Genomic DNA, 17559 nt, shown 5'->3' with positions numbered 1-17559 from the left:
GGAAGCAAGGAACGCTGAGACACGTGCCCAGGTGCCCAAGTTTCCCGTACAAAAAACCAGTGAGAAAGACTAGACCTTCGCCCGACCACGCCCACAGCTAAGCCCCGCCCAGGTGGGCTGCGCAGGCGCTCCCCGGCCGGGCCGCTGAAGGCGGGGCGAAGCCCAAGGCGCACGCGCGGCCGCGCCAGCGCGGGCCGCCGCGGCCGCCAATGAGATGGTGCAGCCGTCCGGCGCGCGCTTGGGGCTCCGCGCCGCCTCGCCCCACCCCTCTGCACGACACGCACGGGGCGGCGCACAGGTGGGCGGGGCCTAGCGGCGCAGCCTGACGGCGGCGGGAGCCTGCAGTAGCTTCCTCGGCGGCGGTGGCCCACGCGGCTCGCGAGCTCAGCGGGGCAACATGGCGGACGCGGAAGGTGAGGGCGGCTGGCCGGCCGGGCCCGGGTCGCGACCTCCGACGGGGGGAAGCCGGGGGTGGGGGGTGGCGGACGTCGAGGCCAGAACTGTCCGCTGGCTCCAGCCGCCGCGCCTCCCGCCGACCTTGTCGTTTGGCCTTGGTTCCACGGGGTGAGGGCGAGAGATTGAGAGGCCCCCGCGGTGACGTGACGCCATGAGGCCCGGGCCTCCCGCCGACGGGGCCTGGGTCGCGCTCCCCCATTCTGCCGCCATGGTCAGCGCCGCGCGAGGAGGGGAAGAGAAGGGGCCGAGGGGCTTGGGCGGGCGCGGACCTCCCAGGCGAAAAAGAAGTTATAGGGGCCCCAAGCCCTCGAGGACCGTCGGACGGTCCCTGATGGAACTTACGGGCCCGCAGGCGGAGGGCCTTTCAGCCCCGCGCGGCCACGTGGTGAACAGGGCTGGAGGGCGACACGTGCGGCTGCTGTCGCGAGCCCGCCCGGCCGCCCCGGGCACTGGCCTGACCCCCGCTCGCTTCCCCTACGAGCCTATACCAGACGGCCGTTTTTCAGCTGCCCTGATGTGTCCTCTATTTTCAACTCGATCGCCTTGATTTTCGGGGAAAACTCCCAATTCTTGTGTGTGTTTTTTAAGTCCTTATTTTGCCGAAGAAACATAAGAAGAAAAAGGAGCGGAAATCATTACCAGAGGAGGCTGTGGCGGTGAGTAGGAATATTTTTACTCTGCTCCGACTCGAAAGGTTTCTTAGAGGCCAGATTGCAGAAAAGAACTGTTTCTAAAGATTTGGAAGGAATGGGGTGTCATCGCGCGCGGTCCTGAGATAGAAACTACAAAGCTCCATCCAGCCTAGGTCTCTCTGCTGTCAGGCACACTTTGCTAAATGGTGTTGCCCACAGTGACTGCTTTCCCTGAAATTGTCTTTCTTATCAGACCCACTATTCCTCTTTTCTCTTAAATTGGCTATTCCCATCTTGATGCCACTTCACTTATTTTTCTCAGTTCTTCATTTCTTCTCTTTCCTTTGGAGATCTCAGTGAAAAGGCATAGACACCTTGTTTTTTATTGCACAGGTGTAGACTTTGGTAGTCATAATGGAAGGGTTCAGATTCAAGTGGGGAGTCTTAACAGGTTGTGTTTCTGTCCTCTGGAAGGAAATACAACATGCTGAAGAATTTCTCATCAAACCTGAATCCAAAGTGGCTCAGTTGGACACGTCTCAGTGGCCCCTGTTGCTAAAGGTATGTGTTTTGCATCAGCTCAACGTCTGGCTTTTACACTGTTTCTGAGTATTAAACAGTTGATTAAGAATGGATCCTGGACTTAGGCAAGGCTAGGTGAGGCTGCCTAAATCAGTGTTCCTCAAGGTAGTTGAGATGAAGACCTGAATTTTATTTTTTTAATTAATTTCCAGTGTACCCAACACTTGTGGAATACAGGTAAATTTTGCAACAATGTGAGACTGCTATCAAATTTTATAAACAACTCTCAATTTCTGTACTTAGCTTCACTTTACAGACATTTACTGGTTTGTGGAGTAGTACATACTTTACAGCATATATTTCGATGCTAGACCCATTTGGGTCAGGCACTGTGTGACCTTAGGCTAATCTTGATCTCTCTGAGGCTCTTGGCGAATAATACCTCCTTTCAGAAGGCCCACTGAGGGTTGTAGGAGGTGATCCATGAAACATGCCAAAGTGCCCAGCATGTATCACGTACTCTAGAAGTTATTGACTGTTGTGTTGTATTTTTCTTAAAGTAGTTCAGTGATGAATAGAATTAAAATTTTGTTACTGACATAATGGGTGCTAGCTATGAGATTAAGAGGTAAGTTTACTGAAAGACAGGATTCCCTGGTGGCTCAGACAATAAAATGTCTGCCTGCAATGTGGGAGATCCCTGGGTTTGATCCCTGGGTCCGGAAGATCCCCTGGAGAAGGAAATGGCCACCTACTCCAGTATTCTTGCCTAGAAAATTTGAATTGACCACTAAATAGGAGGTAAAAGATTTGTTTATATAATTCAATGCAGTTGAATTTCTGCTTGGCCAGATGTGTCTGCCATTTAGATAGTATCTGGTTCTCTTGTTTTTACCTGGCAGTAAACCATGTTGGCAATTAGTCCTACCATCATGGAACGTAAAATCTAGAGGTGGGAGATACAGGCAGTTAAAAATAATTCCTGCTAGTGGGAAGTACCAACATGAAGCTAATGAACTTGCACTGAAGGGAGCGTTTTCAAACTGGTGGTGGAAGCTTGGAAAGAGCGAGGAGAAGCAGATATAAGGAGTGTAATGGGAGCATCGAAGGCAGGAGTGAGCTAGTTAGGTGTGAGGAACCATGTTGCCAGTCATCCTCCAGCTGGCTATCTTTGGTCCCTGAGAAAATCAAAGCTAGTCCGTATTTTACTCATAAGCCTGTGCCTGTACAGTGAAGCCACGTTTGTTCTGTAGTACCCCAGGAGGCCTTTCTGGAGGAGGGAGCACATTTGTCTTCTTACTTAGATAATTTTTCCAGCATGTAGTGGGGCTTAGCAGTCTGTCACAGCAGAATGGAAATACAGGAGCAAGATCCAAAACAGGAACCCAAAGGGTCACCTTATCATGGTTCGTAGTGGTCCTGACTTAATTTTCCACATGTTAATGATTTATTGCTTATTTTGTGTTGTATCGTTGCTTTCTAGAATTTTGATAAGCTAAATGTAAGGACAACACATTACACACCTCTTCCTTGTGGTTCAAATCCTCTGAAGAGGGAGATTGGGGACTACATCAGGTAAGCGTGTTGGGAGCAAGCACTGTTCCCACTTCTTTGCACAATGACCGTTTCACATCAGTTATTCAAGGAGGTGGTGACATGCCCTCAATATATATGATAACCTGTGCCCATGGTCAGCACTTGGTCTTTACTCTGCAAATTTAGTTTTCATCCGAGGCCCAGAGTTGATGACACAGTAATTTCTTTCCCAATCTAGGACAGGTTTTATTAACCTTGACAAGCCCTCCAACCCCTCTTCCCATGAGGTGGTAGCCTGGATCCGGCGAATACTTCGGGTTGAGAAGACGGGACACAGTGGAACCCTGGATCCCAAGGTGACTGGTTGTTTAATAGTGTGCATCGAACGAGCGACTCGCTTGGTGAAATCACAGCAGAGCGCAGGTAAATCAGAGCGGGAGGAACGACGGGGCAACTTGAAGATGGGAAGGCTTTCTGTGTTTCCTTGCCCTTCTGCATGTGGCTTTCAGAAGTGATTTCTTCATTGGTAAAATCTTACAAACCAAAAAAAAAAAACAGAAGCAAGGGATACTCTAGCTTGGTATGTGCCTTCTGTCTTCTGCCAGATCCTGATGAGGCTGCCTTGTTGGGTGTTCTGGGTGCTTTTGACAAGCACGTGGAGCCAAGTGGATCTGCTTCTAGCCCTGAGGCAGATCTGAGTCCAAGTCCGACTGCAGGCCTGTCACTTTGGGCTCTTCGAAATACCCTGCAGCTTCTGCCTAAAATAATGCTTCCTCGTTGTCATCAGGGAAAATTCTCCTTGGCCTTGCAAGGTGCCCTCCAGGCAGGCTGTCCACAGGTGTTCTTGACCTCAGCATGTTGAGAGTTGAACCTGTGACATTAGGGTCTTCGTTCCTTTCCTACATCTGCACCCTGAAATCTTTCTTCCTGCAAATTTGATAGAAATTTGCCTGCTTTCCCTGGCTGCACCAGATTACGAGTGATACAAGCATATGTGAAATAACAGCAAACTCAGTGGCCACACCTGACTACTCTTGTCATTTTACAGGCAAAGAGTATGTGGGGATTGTCCGGCTGCACAATGCTATCGAAGGGGGGACTCAGCTTTCCAGGGTAAGTCTGTCATTGGAGGGAAGCCACCTGAGCCACTGGGCCAACCTGGGCAGGTGACTGCAGACGGCAGAGACACTTTTGCTCATGTCCCTTCTGAGGAGAGGCTTCTGATCAGTCCTGAGCCACCCATGTGGAGTTGCAGAAGGAATCAAAACTTGAAAGTCCCTTTTAGTGATTGCAAGAGACCTTCTGCGTGTCACTTGTGCCCTTAAACTCTCCAAATCTGCCCTTTGATCGTCTTTGAGAGTCCATGCAGTAAGAGCAGTTTTGTTTGTGTTTCTTCCTAGGCCCTAGAAACCCTGACAGGTGCCTTATTCCAACGACCCCCACTTATTGCTGCAGTAAAGAGGCAACTCCGAGTCAGAACCATCTACGAGAGCAAAATGATTGAGTATGACCCTGAAAGACGATTAGGTGGGTCCTCAGGCTTGTGGGGCACTGAGCTGACACAGAGCACTCTGGTGTTGAATGAATTTTCCAAAATCAGAGTCTGGTAAAAGTAGCTGCCTTGAGCATATGAGGTAGTTGTGGCCTGTGTCATCTCCAGTTTCACTGCTGCAGGTAGAAAATAACTGGGTTTCTCACCTGGTCATGTGTTTTTAAAGAAAGAAAGTGAAGTCACTCAATTGTGTCTGACTCTTTGCGACCCCATGGACTGTAGCCCACCAGGCTCCTCCATCCATGGAATTTTCTAGGCAAGAGTACTGGACTGGGTGGCCATTGCCTTCTCCAGGGGATCTTCCCGAGCCAGGGATCAAACCCAGGTCTCCCGCATTGCAGGCAGACGCTTTACCATCTGAGCCCCCAGGGAAGCCCACCCTTTTATAATAAAAAACTATTCAATGAGTTAAGCATAGAAGAATAATTCCTCAACCTGATACGGGTATCCATAAAGAAAGAATTACAGCAAACATACTCAATATCTTTCTCCCTAAGGGATTCCCTGGTGGCTCAGACGGTAAAGCATTCTGCCCACAACACGGGAGACCCAGGTTCGATCCCTGGGTCGGGAAGATCCCCTGGAGAAGGAAATGGCAACCCGCTCCAGTACTCTTGCCTAGAAAATTCCATGGATGGAGGAGCCTGGTGGGTTACAGTCCATGGGGTTGCAAAGAGTCAGACATGACTGAGCGGCTTCACTTTCTTTTCTTTCTTTCATGTGTTTACTTAGGAAAATATGTGCTACTTGTGTGTGTGTGTGTGTGTGTTTTAGGAATCTTCTGGGTGAGTTGTGAGGCCGGCACTTATATTCGGACGCTGTGTGTTCACCTTGGTTTGTTGTTGGGAGTTGGTGGTCAGATGCAGGAACTCCGGAGGGTTCGTTCTGGAGTCATGAGTGAAAAGGTATGTCATTGGTGGGAGTTGTTGTTTTTCTTAAAGCCGACTGATACTTAGATCTTCCAGCCCTTGGTGGAACTCCACCTACTTCCCATCCCAGAAAAGGCAGTTCCCAAAGTGTTGAGTTCAGTCCAGGGCAGCTTCCTTGTTCTGTTAATTAAACTTTGGGACATTAAAACTCAGACTGGGGTGTGTGTGGATGGAGACTGTTACTCTATTCATTTACTCCCTAGCCTACAGATATGCCTGCTTAGGTTTACTAGACCACCAGTTACAGAGGTGACTGCAAACAGACTAAAGACTAATGAGCTTGGACTAGCAGATGAGACAAAACTGATTCAGTGTTTGGAAGTGTGAGGTCCATTTGCCTATTGGGGGTACAATGGCCCTTGATTAATTTTCATGCGCGGCTACTTCCCAGGACCACATGGTGACAATGCATGACGTGCTTGATGCCCAATGGCTGTATGACAACCACAAGGATGAGAGTTACCTGCGGCGAGTTGTTTACCCTTTGGAAAAGCTGTTGACGTCTCATAAACGGCTGGTCATGAAAGACAGTGCAGTAAGTTCTTTTTGCACAAAATGGGAGCTCAAGAGAGGAGATGTGGTCCGTGGCCTGAAAATTTCATTCTATTTAAAGAGAGAAAATAGGATTTTGTGATCTCACAACCGCTATTTTCCTTGGGGTTTATTTTCTTTTTTTCTGGTTTTGTATATTGGACCTGGATTAATTTATTTTTGTTAATGGAAGCATTTATGATTAACTTTATTAAGTGAAAACCAAATATAAAGTAAAAGTTTACTGGGCCTAATTCCATTAAACACTTAGAGTAACTTGGTTCAAGAAATAGACTATTAGTGGTACATAAAATTTGGTCTTCTGTAAACTGGTAGTTTTACATGTGCCTAAGACACCTTGGGTTTTTTTAAACTATTGCTAGAAAAAGTTGTTTTGATGGGGATAAAAGATTGAGATTAGAGAGTTGGCTAGTTCTCCTTTCAGAATCTCCATTTAGAGCTTTGTTGAAATAAATCCCAATTTGAGGCCATAAAACCTAAACATGGTGGAGATTATCAAGCCTTTTTTCTTAGTATGCATACTAAATAATCTCATAGAAAGTAATCGTTTATATATTTAATAATTTGAGCTTGTTCATTCATACTCAGATCTTAAACTATATACATGTTTGACTATATAGATGTTAGAGTTTATAATAAAAGACAAAAAACTGAAGAGGCATACCACTGTCTGCCCCTATAATGATTGAGAAAACAACACACAAGACAACGTGAATGTGATTCCCTTTTGCTAGGGTCAAATTAGTGGCTTCTGGGGGAGTTTCAAGGGGGGGAGAAATATGGTGAGTGAAGACAAGATTCCCTCAGGGTGGATTGGACTCCTCGAGTGTGGGCAGACTCGGGGAGAGTTGGCCTTGACGTGTATCTCTGGGTCCGTAAAGGACATGTCAACACGTGCAGGCTTGGTTCAGTGGGCCTTGGCAGTCTTGCTTGTGCATTCCTTTGGGGATGTAATTATCATGTAGGAATATTACCTGGGAAGGTAGTTATTACCTAGCTGTGTCAGGGTGTTTTCCCTTCACGCTGAGGAATACTGCTGCTAAGTCACTTCAGTCATGTCTGACTGTGCGACCCCATCCCTGGGATTCTTCAGGCAAGAACAGTGGAGTGGGTTGCCATTTCCTTCTCCAATGCAGGAAAGTGAAAAGTGAAAGTGAAGTCGCTCAGTCATGTCTGACTCTTCGCGACCCCGTGGACTGCAGCCTACCAGGCTCCTCCGTCCATGGGATTTTCTAGGCAAGAGTACTGGAGTGGGCTGCCATTGCCTTCTCCAATGCTGAGGAATAGGGAATAGGTAAACTGGACAGGAGTAGTGACTTCCAGCCCTGGTTATGTTTCTGAGTCAACCTGTGGTGGGTGGCGGCTGTGATCAAAGCTGCATGGCCGCCTGTGGATGCCATCGGGCCTCTGGCATGGGCAGGGGGTCCTCGCTGGTCCCCCCAACCCCCTCTGGTCCAATGGGGGGTGGGGCAGAGGGCAGGGGCTGCCCTGTGACGGGGGCACTCATTGGGCTGCCATCCTGCCAGGTGAATGCCATCTGCTACGGGGCAAAGATCATGCTTCCAGGCGTCCTGCGCTACGAGGACGGCATTGAGGTCAATCAGGAGATTGTGGTCATCACCACCAAAGGGGAGGCCATCTGCATGGGTAAGAGGCAAGCGACCCTTGTCCGCTCTGCACCGTCACAGCCAGGCTCCCTCAGAGGGGGTGCCCGAGGCCTGGCCTTGTGGAGTGACTGAATGAATCCCTGTGTTCCTTGGGGTCTGTGGGGTGGTCACAGCACAAAGGTCCAGTTCGGACAGGCATGGGTGAGAAGGGGTCAGTGGGGTTTCCTCTTGTCCCGCCAGCTGCTGTTAGGTGCCCTGTCTCAGCGGTTTAGCTCTCCAGTGAGAGAAGAAATCATCAACTGATGGGGAGGAATAAAGGTGGTAACTGAGGAGCCTTCAGTCTGCTCCCTCTCTGTGCAACGCTAACCTGCGCAACTTTAGCTACTGTTGGATTATTCCTGTCTGAGCTCCAAGCATGACGTGTATGTCTTTGGGGTTCGATATCGAGGTGGCCCTTCCCCTCTGGCTGCTGGCCACTCTATGGCCACCTTGATTGTGCACAGCTAGAAAGGGATCCTGATGACACACTTTATTCCTGGTGTAAATAATGCACATTAAACAAGGAGCTTTGGATGTATCTGCCTGGCCAAAAAATGGATTTGGATTTTTCTGAGACATGTAACCGAAAAACACGAACTTTTTGGCCAGTCGAATACTTTTTAAGAAGTCTCATCTGAGGACATCCAAAACATAGATTTTGATGAGTGATCAGTATCAGTATTTTTTTGCACTTGATAAGTGGAACATGATTTCACAGGCTGCTTTCCCGTGATGGTGGATTTTCTCCATATGCACCTCTCCACAATGGAAACCTCAAGGCAGTAGAGCTTAAGAGTTTTATTTCAACAATTAGATTATTTTTTAAAAAAGCATCTATCTGTTTGGCTGTGTTGGGTGTTAGTGGCGGCACACAGGATCTTTCATTGTGCTGTGCGGGCTTCTCTCCGGTTGTGCGTGGTCTCACTGCTTGTGGCACCCCGGCGTAGGTGCCCTGTGGCATGTGGGGTCTGAGTTCCCCAACTTTGAATCGAACCTGTGTCCCATGTATTGGAAGGTGAATTCTTCACCACTGGACCACCAGGGAAGTCCAAGCTTAGAAGTTTTCAAGAAGTTTGTAAAACTTGTATAAAATGGCGGCATTTGGCCTCATTGTTTATCAAGTCTTTCCTTCTATCTCTTTCCAACACCTGCAGCAATTGCTTTGATGACCACAGCAGTGATCTCCACCTGTGACCACGGCATTGTAGCCAAGATCAAGAGAGTTATCATGGAGAGAGACACTTACCCTCGAAAGTGGGGTTTAGGGCCAAAAGTAAGTAAGTGGGACTGGGCCTGTGCCCTGTGCAGCATTGTATTTTGCTTTGTTGAATACTCGAGCAGCTCTTGGTATGTCTCCACTGCCATGTGCTGGCGTTGTGCCGGGCTCTGGGAAGTCGGTGCTGGTTGGGAATGTGCCTCACTTGGACCTGACGATATTTAGGCTAAGGGGACCATAGATGGACCTCAGTCCACTTGCACCATGGGATGGTGACTTTCAGCATAATTGAGGGCCCTGTGAAGGGGTGTGGCAAGGTCCCTGGCACCTTGAGTCCACCATGAGGGCTTTGGCCTGGTCAGGGAGTTGGGGCAGGGGATCTCTGCTTGAGCCATGCCAGTGGAAATATATGGTGTGATATATTGAGATGAAGTGGGGAGGGAAGCATCTGGGGCCGCTGGAATGGCAGGGGTACAAATGAGACCACAGAGGCTCCCAGGAATACAGCAATCCCTTTGAAAGTCCCATGTCTGCACCCGTGGAAGAGAGGGTGAGTTCCGAGTACTCTGTGTGTGTGTGGTTATGAGACCTGCTTTGCGTAGATACTGTTGTAACCTGGACACCCTGCCCGTCCTCCAGGCGAGTCAGAAGAAGCTGATGATCAAGCAGGGCCTTCTGGACAAGCACGGCAAGCCAACTGATAGCACGCCTGCCACCTGGACGCAAGAGTACGTCGACTACAGGTGAGGGCGGCTGTCGGCCAGCCCCGCGGTGGAGAGGGGGCCTGCCCAGATCCTGGACTCCCTCGACGGCAGGGGAGGAGGGAAGGGCGTGGAGTTCTTTGTACTGGATTCTGCCTCCCAGCCACTCTGGTGAGGAACTCAACTTAGTTCAGTTCAGTTGCTCAGTCATGTGTGACTCTTTGCAGACCCATGGACTGCAGCACGCCAGGCCTCCCTGTCCATCACCAACTCCCGAAGCTTGCTGAAACTCATGTCCATTGAGTTGGTGATGCCATCCAACCATCTCATCCTCTGTTGTCCCCTTCTCCTGCCTTCAATCTTTCCCAGCATCAGGGTCTTTTCAAATGAGTCAGCTGTCCACATCAGGTGGCCAGAGTGTTGGGAGTTTCAGCTTCAACATCAGTCCTTCCAATGAGTACGGAGCCAGATATGGAGGAAACATATTCAGGGCAGGGCTGTTGGGACTTGCCTTGGAGGCTGGCGTTGAACCCCGGCTGCCCCGGGTGAGTCAGGGCATTGGGCCCTGCACAGCCGATGGTTGTCCCTTGCCAGCCTGGCTTGCGGGACTTTAGATGGAGTCAGGTTGCAAGTGGCAGTGGTGAGCTCTTCTGTCCAGCATCAGTATTCTGACGGTGGCTTTCGACTGGCCATATATGCCTTTGTGCAGCCAGGCCTCTGAGGACAGCATGTCTGTGACCCTCACCCTTTGCTTCTGCTCCTCTCATAGCGATTCTGCCAAAAAAGATGTGCCAGCCAAAGCAGTCAAAGCCATGCCGGTAGTTGCTGAGGTGGTAAAAACCCCAAAGGTGAGTGGTGTGCCGTGTTGGCTTTGGAACACACCACCCAGCCCCTCCAGCTGCTGGTTTGTTGTGTCTGCTGGGGGGGTGGTCTGTGGGCCTGGGGGTTAGATTGGCCTGGGCTACTGGCTGAGCTCAGGCCACAGCCGTGAAACAGTGGGGTTGACAGATGGCAGGAGTGTGTTGGAATCAAGACGGGGACACTCGGGGCCAGGTGGAACTTGGCAGAAGGCCAGCGAACACCTGTGCATGTGGTGGCTTCAGGGCTGGGGGCCGCTGGCATCAGATGGCATGGTGGCTTGTCTGTTACTGCGGGTGGCACCGAATGTCCTGAAAAGGGCCTGCTGTGGAACCTGGCAGGTGGGGTTCCTGACCCATCTGCCCCCTCTGAGGCCTCCTGCGAGCACCCTAGGGAGGAGGCGGCCTTTCTGTGTTGCCCTGGCACTCCGGCAGTGCCCCCGGCTTCCTGGCCTTCAGGCATGACAGTCTCTGAATGCCTGCTAAACCAGGCTCTGTCGGGGGTTTTCACAAACTTCCTGTTGGATCCCATCAGGATCTTCTTGGCGAGCTGGCTCCCCACCTTTTGTGACTCACTGTAAACGTTCTTGTCCACGTTGGTCTCAGATTTAACATGCCATCTGTGGTCTCCACCTTAGCGGAAGCGAGAGAGCGAGAGTGAGGACACGTCCCCGGCGGCTCTGCAGGCGGTCAAGAAGGAAAAGAAGAAGAAAAAGAAGGAGAAGGCCAAAGCTGCTATGGAGAGCACGGAGGAGCCAGGAACCGGGGTGTGTGCAGGAGGGCCCAGGACCTGGGTTCCTGAGAGGGGAAGGCATTGCCCACTGCCCAGTAGGGAGGATGGGATGGGCCCAGGTTTCCTAGAATCGGCTCAGTTAGGATTCTGTGTGTGATGGGTTGGGAGGCTGTGGAGCTGGGGAGTGTGAAGGCGAAGGCATCAGTGAAAAACTCAAGACGGTGATGCACAAGATTGAGGTCACCCAGGACGTCCGAGCCATGAGCATCACCTGGTGACCCTGACGGGGTGGGACTGGGAAAGTGGCGGTGCTTATGAGATGCTTGCTTGCTTGCTTTTCCTCCCAGGATAGTGACAGCACCAAGAAGAAGAAGAAGAAAAAGAAAATCAAAGTGGAAATGGTCTCCGAGTAAGGGCGACCACATGTGGCACGGTGCCCAGGTGGGAGGAGCCATCAAAGCCTTATTGTGAACCTGGAGCTCCGTTGGTCCTCAAGGGAGGGGACCCGAGGTCCCCAGAAGGGTGGAGAGGCCAGCATGTGGGAGCAGCTCACGGAGCCCTCACCAACGCCCCCTGGCATCGCTGCCCCATCGCGTCCTGTTGTAAGGACCCTGGTGAAGGGGGCGGACTGGGCACTGTACGCTGCTCCGCCCAGGACACTCACAGCACCTCCCATGCAGACCCAGTGCTGCCCAGTGCCCACCCACGGCTGTTTCCCGGGGCCAGCTGACTATCCTGGGCCTCTCCCAGTTGGCTTCTCACTTCCCTCGTCTAAAAAGTTTGTAAGCAAAAAAAGGCTGTTCCACAAAATGTTCTAGAGCAAGTGAAAAAAGAAAAACAGAACTGAACCATGTTATTGAGGGAATAATCTTTTTTTGCCAACGTGCTGAGGACAGCGGTCTACTCTCGTGTCAAGAGTTCCCTCGGTCACCTGGATTTCTTTCCAGGTGGAGGCCTGGCTGAGGGCTCTGGCACGCTTGTCTTGTGCGCTCTTTCCATGCCCTCCCCTGTGTACACTTCACAGCTTGTACATATACATACCACCTCAGGCACCTGACTCCACCTGGCTAGTTGTGTTTGTGAGCTCAGCTCCCCCCCCCCAAAAAAAAAAAAATTCCTCCAGGCTTCGTTTTACCCCTCTGTTCCTTTCCCTGCTGGGAGAAGGTTGTAATTTTTACTGATTAAATTTCCTTCTGGTTTTTTAAGTATTCCTGTTGGATTTTTCTAATTGTTGATCTACAAGTTAGTAGAACAACAAGAAGACATGGCAATTAAAACTGTAGAGGTGTTTATGTCCTAGTGGAAATGTGGTGTTTTTCCTGTATGTGTGGTTACCTTTTTTCTTTGTCTGGTAACATTTCCCTTGGGGCCTGGTATGGGATCAGGTACTCCGGCATCTTCAAGACATGAGATAACCAAAGAACCTTCCCAAATTTGGTGATCCCCACAATCAGAGAGAAGAGGAAGGTTCTCCGTGTTTGTTGCAGGCAGGAGGTGGGGGACAAGGGGTCATTTGGGCACCTGCAGACACATCTGGGCTCAGACACCCACGCCAGGAGCTGCCAAAGCTTGTGCTGATGGCTGGGGAGGTGATTTAGAACCAAAAACTATGCGGAGTGGTGGGGAGGGGAGTGCAAATGCAGTGAGGGTCAGGGCCACATACCCAGTGATGGTTTCTGGTGGCCTCCACTGCCTGGGACCCTTGAGAGCCACCTGGACACACCAGCCCATGGCTGGCTTTCCCCTGCCCTAGGTATGCCAGGACACAACGCCTCCAGGAAGCACCCATGGTGGGTTCCCATCCAGGGTAAGACACTCTCGGGTGCCTGTACATGGACACAAACCTCAGGTGAGTCTTGAGGGCACAGCTGCACCTGTGCTTCTGGTAGCCAATGGAGGAGTTTATTCTGGGGACGTTACCTTCACCTGGGCAGTCGGTCTGGGTGTCCAGAATGCAAGAGAAATCTAATAGGGAGTAGCTTTCTGGAGGAAAAAAGATCTGGTATGTGTATCAGAATCAAGTCCAAAGCAAGTGGAAGCAAATCAGTTCAGAGCACTCGCCCCCAGAGCAGCATGGAGAGTCAGTCCCCTTACACCTTGGCTCCCAGCATGTCTTTGTACACCACACACACGTGCTCATGTGCATGTAGACACCGCCACCTGTGCCCGGAAATCCGGTTGAGCCTGACCTCCAGGCTCAAGGTCGTCACAAGCTTGAGAGAGACTTCAGAACATGGGAGAGGCATCTCTGCACTCCAGGGGCTTGGGGCGCGGCTGGGAACCAGAGAGTCAAAAGGCACAAGCTCACTGGCATTTTAACACAGCAATATCTTTATTGCTTTTGAGGGTTTCCCTAGAGCAGACCCATCCTATTGCACAGCTGTTTGATTTGGCAGGGTAGAAACTCGCAGTGACAAATGCTCTCTTCAAATCAAAGACACATGAAATGCCCGGTGTGGCCGAAGGTAAAAGGGGTGCAAGCTTCAGAGGGCTGGGGTCCATTGCTTTTCCTCCCTGTGTGCACCAGCTGTGATCAGCAGCTGCCTTGGCCGAGTGCTTCTGTCCCTCAATTCACAGGGATCCTTTGGAAATCCTGCTCCGTGGGGAAATCAGCCCAGCCCTTCAGAAATGTGAAGAAGACAAGACACCCACCGGCTTCATGAGGAGGAGAGTTGCAGAGAGCTGGAAGCTGACACAAAGCTAGCGAGCCTGTGGTCTTAAAAGAGCAAGGCAGGGTGGACTTCCAAAGGCTGGACAGGGGCCCCTGGTTGCTGCCCACTATGGTGCAAAGATTAGTAAACCCAGGAGACAGGCACCCACTGTGGGGAACGGCACGCCAGGTCAAAGGCTTCTTGCAATGTTTTCAGGGTTTCCTCAACGCTGTTATTGACCAGTGAGAGGTCAAAGTAGTGCGCATACTGGCTGCGGATGGCCTCCGAGTCCTTCTGCAGCTGCTGCAGGGCGTCCGTCTGGAGGAGAGAAGGGGGAGGCCCACGGATGGAGCAGGCTGTTTGTGCCCTGCCCAGGAGGCCCAAGACGGTTCAAGTGGAGGCCTGCCCACCACTTGATCGTCGTGCCCACCACCCAACTTTGAATCACATGCTGAAAAGCCTAAAGGCTTCCCTGGTGGCTTAGATGGTAAAGAATCTGCCTGCAATGCAGGAGATTCTGGTTCAATCTCTGGATCAGGAAGATCCCCTGGAGAAGGAAATGACAACCCACTCCAGTATTCTTGCCTGGGAAATCCCATGGACGGAGGAGCCTGGTGAGCTACAGTCCATGGTATCGCAAAGAGTTGGATACGACTCAGTGACCTTCACTTCACTGAAAAAAAAAAAAAAAAGCCTAAAACCCTGAAGTCCTTGCCTGAGAATGTTAAGGGGCTGGGGTGTGGAGAGGTGCTCCCTGAAGACGTCTCGGTAGCAATAAACACGAAAGTGAAAGACAAAGTGCAAGTCGCTCAGTCGTGTGGGACACTTGGCAACCCCATGGACTACACAGTCCGTGGAATTCTCCAGGCTAGAATACTGGAGTGGGTAGTCTTTCCCTTCTCCAGGGGATCTTCCCAGCCCAGGGATCGAACCCAGGTTTCCCGCATTGCGGGCGGATTCTTTCCCAGTTGAGCCACCAGGGAAGCCCAATAAACACTAAAAGGCCAAATTGAGATTGGGGGGGTGGTGGTTGCAACTGATACTATTAAGGGCTAATGACCCTCACACAGAGATCCCAGAAATTAGTAAGGCCAGTGACCGAACAAAAATAAGCTCAGGAGCTGACCAGGTAGTTCAGAGAAAAATGGACAGACTTGGTCCTCGGGAGTCTAGACAAGATGCTTTACTGCTTCCAGTCAAGCACTCAAGTTCAATGAGATTCCACTTCCCCATTCAGCAGACTCCAAAGATGAAAGTGCAGGATATGCTCCTGAAACAGGGGGGCAAGTCCCCTGCCACATCCAAAATTCCCAACACGACCCCGCCTGCAATCTCCCACAGACAGATTTGCACACGGGAGGTACACGCACATAATCGTGGATTGTCATATTGATGCTACTAAAAGTTTTAAACCTAAACATCCATCAAGAAGGCAGTGAGGGAACTAGAGTGAAGTCACTCACTCGTGTCCGACTCTTTGCGACCCCATGGACTGTAGCCCACGAGGCTCCTCCATCCATGGAATTTTCTAGGCAAGAGTACTGGAGTGGGTGGTCATTGCCTTCTCCAGGGGATCTTCCCGACCCAGCGATCAAACCTGGGTCTCCTGCATTGCGGGCAGACGCTTTACTGTCTGAGCCGCCAGGGAATCCCTAGGGAACTAAATAATTCTGCTAAATCCACAAGATGGGAGACCACAGCTCCTGAGAAAGGCCCAGGAAGGTCTCCACAGATGCATTCGATGAAAAGCAAGTGTCTGCAGTGGGGTTTGGAGCTCATCGGCCCTAGGGAGCTGGGAGGCTTCTCTACATGGTCCCCCCTCCCCACAGCATGCCTCCTGTGGGCCTAGGGCCACATATGTTCAGGGTCCCTGTCCCCCACATTTGCCCCTCTTAAGCCCACCATCCATCCCTGTGATTCTGGAACAATGGCCCGGCTAGTGGGTTAACAACTCCCCACTGAACAGAAACGCCAATACTTTGGCCACCTGATGCAAAGAGATGACTCATTGTAAAAGACCCTGATGCTGGGAAAGACTGAAGGTGGGAGGAGAAGGGGAAGACAGGATGAGATGGTTGGATGGCATCATCAACTCGGTGGACAGGAATTTGGGTAGACTCCGGGAGTTGATGATGGACAGAGAGGACTGGCGTGCTGCAGTCCATGGGGTCGCAAAGAGTCAGACACGACTGAGTGACTGAACTAAATTGAACTGAACAGACTGGACGCATGTACTCTGTCCTCTTGGCCTCAAGTGCAGCAAGACAGCAGTAGCCAAGATGTTGAGCTCTGCCAGCACCCTGCCAACCATCTGTCAGGTCTCCCGCCCCCCTGCACAGACCCACCTGAGTGCCTTGGTCAGTGGGTGCGATGAACACAATGAAAGGTGAAAGTTCTGCTGTCCGAACGATCTTCAGGGTCTGAGAAAATGGAGTGGAGGGAGGGAGAAGAGAGGGGAAAAAGAGTCAGCAGTCAAAGCAGACCCCTGGCAATTGGCATCTTAGGGCCTCGCCAAGGCCAGGACTGTCTCTGGCACGGCTGGACCAGCTCTTCCTCCCAGTGACCCCAGTGACAGCCCGTGAAGCCAGGGTGCACGCCCTGCAGGTTCCCCCGAGCTGTGCTCTTCAGCACCCTGCTCCCATCTACTCTGGTCTTCCCTGCCAACCCACCTGAGGCTCGATGTCCAGGATGGCGACCTTGTCCTGCTTGTGAATCTGGTGCACAGTCTCGAACTTGGTGCCGAACATGTTGCCCTGGTAGCTGCCGAACTCCAAGAACTCATTGGCGGAGATGCTCCGCGTCATCTCCTCCGTGGAGATGAAGTGATATTCCTTGCCATCTTCTTCACTCTTCCTGGCTGGCCGTGTCGTATCTGCACCCCGAGAACCCTGATCAACCCCTGAGCCACTTGGGGGCCCCCCTCCATGGCTCCCGGGGGCACAGACCCTGGCATCGCCACTGCCACCCCAGCTGCTTTTAGTGCAGGGGCTTCTGATTCAGGGAATCTTCTAAAGGATTCCCTGGTGGCTCAGATGGTACAGCATCTACCCACAACATGGGAGACCCGGGTTCGATCCCTGGGTCCAGAAGATCCCCTGGAGAAGGCAATGGCCACCCACTCCAGTACTCTTGCTTAGAAAATTCCATGGATGGAGGAGCTGGGTAGGCTACGGTCCACAGGGGTCACCAAGAGTCGGATACGACTGAGCGACTTCACTTTCTTATTCAGGACCCTCAGGGCCTGACTCAAGAAAATGAGTGGGCCGGGAACACGTTTAAATGCTCCAGAGTGAGCGCTCATCCTCCTGCCGTCATAAAGTTGCCTCTCTCTCCAACACCAACCCCAGGGACACAGAAGCTGGAAATCTTTGCAGAGCAGATCCGCAGAGACTTCACAAGTGGTCCAGTGGTTAAGACTCCACCCTCCAATGCAGGCTGGGGCACACGTTTGAACCCTAGTCAGGGAACTAAGATCCCACGTGCCGTGCAGTGTCGTGAAAAAATTAAAAAAATAAATAAATAAAACCGATCACAGGCTATAGTCTGGATTTCTGGGAAGCACACTGAAAGTCTCCC

General features: G+C 51.3%; 2 protein-coding genes and 2 non-coding genes across 4 annotated transcripts in view; 3 read left to right on the top strand and 1 right to left on the bottom strand.

Annotated features, from left to right (window-relative positions):
* The first annotated feature begins 272 nt into the window (after window positions 1-272).
* DKC1 (dyskerin pseudouridine synthase 1) lies at window positions 273-12624 on the top strand. Its single transcript, XM_043896714.1, has 15 exons — window positions 273-413; window positions 1045-1112; window positions 1563-1649; window positions 3094-3185; window positions 3385-3569; window positions 4195-4259; window positions 4547-4673; window positions 5473-5603; window positions 6019-6162; window positions 7706-7826; window positions 8980-9098; window positions 9681-9784; window positions 10512-10590; window positions 11238-11366; window positions 11680-12624. The coding sequence occupies exons 1-15, from the start codon at window positions 398-400 to the stop codon at window positions 11743-11745; spliced, it is 1533 nt and encodes a 510-aa protein (XP_043752649.1). The 5' UTR covers window positions 273-397; the 3' UTR covers window positions 11746-12624.
* Window positions 5708-5839, top strand: LOC122691090. Its single transcript, XR_006340329.1, has one exon. It is a non-coding gene; the product is annotated as a small nucleolar RNA SNORA36 family (small nucleolar RNA).
* On the top strand, window positions 10313-10441 carry LOC122691095. The gene has a single exon (XR_006340333.1). It is a non-coding gene; the product is annotated as a small nucleolar RNA SNORA56 (small nucleolar RNA).
* A 1016-nt stretch (window positions 12625-13640) lies between the features above and the next one.
* Window positions 13641-17559, bottom strand: part of MPP1 (MAGUK p55 scaffold protein 1) — a 28671-nt gene continuing 24752 nt past the window's right edge. Inside the window, exons 10-12 of the mRNA XM_043896894.1 lie at window positions 16653-16855; window positions 16329-16403; window positions 13641-14301 (exon numbers count right to left, since the gene is read on the bottom strand). Coding sequence (XP_043752829.1) covers window positions 14125-14301; window positions 16329-16403; window positions 16653-16855 — 455 coding nt within the window. The 3' untranslated portion in view covers window positions 13641-14124. The remainder of the gene's footprint in view (window positions 14302-16328; window positions 16404-16652; window positions 16856-17559) is intronic.

The sequence above is a fragment of the Cervus elaphus genome, chromosome X (assembly GCF_910594005.1).
Source record: "Cervus elaphus chromosome X, mCerEla1.1, whole genome shotgun sequence".
NCBI classification, from domain to species: Eukaryota; Metazoa; Chordata; class Mammalia; order Artiodactyla; family Cervidae; genus Cervus; species Cervus elaphus.
This window is presented reverse-complemented; position numbering and strand designations above follow the sequence as displayed.

Coding starts and splice junctions, on each gene's coding strand:
- DKC1 (XM_043896714.1), top strand. Junction 4,674..5,472: donor TGACCCTGAAAGACGATTAG/GTGGGTCCTCAG, acceptor TGTGTGTTTTAG/GAATCTTCTGGGTGAGTTGT. Junction 9,099..9,680: donor AGTGGGGTTTAGGGCCAAAA/GTAAGTAAGTGG, acceptor CCCGTCCTCCAG/GCGAGTCAGAAGAAGCTGAT.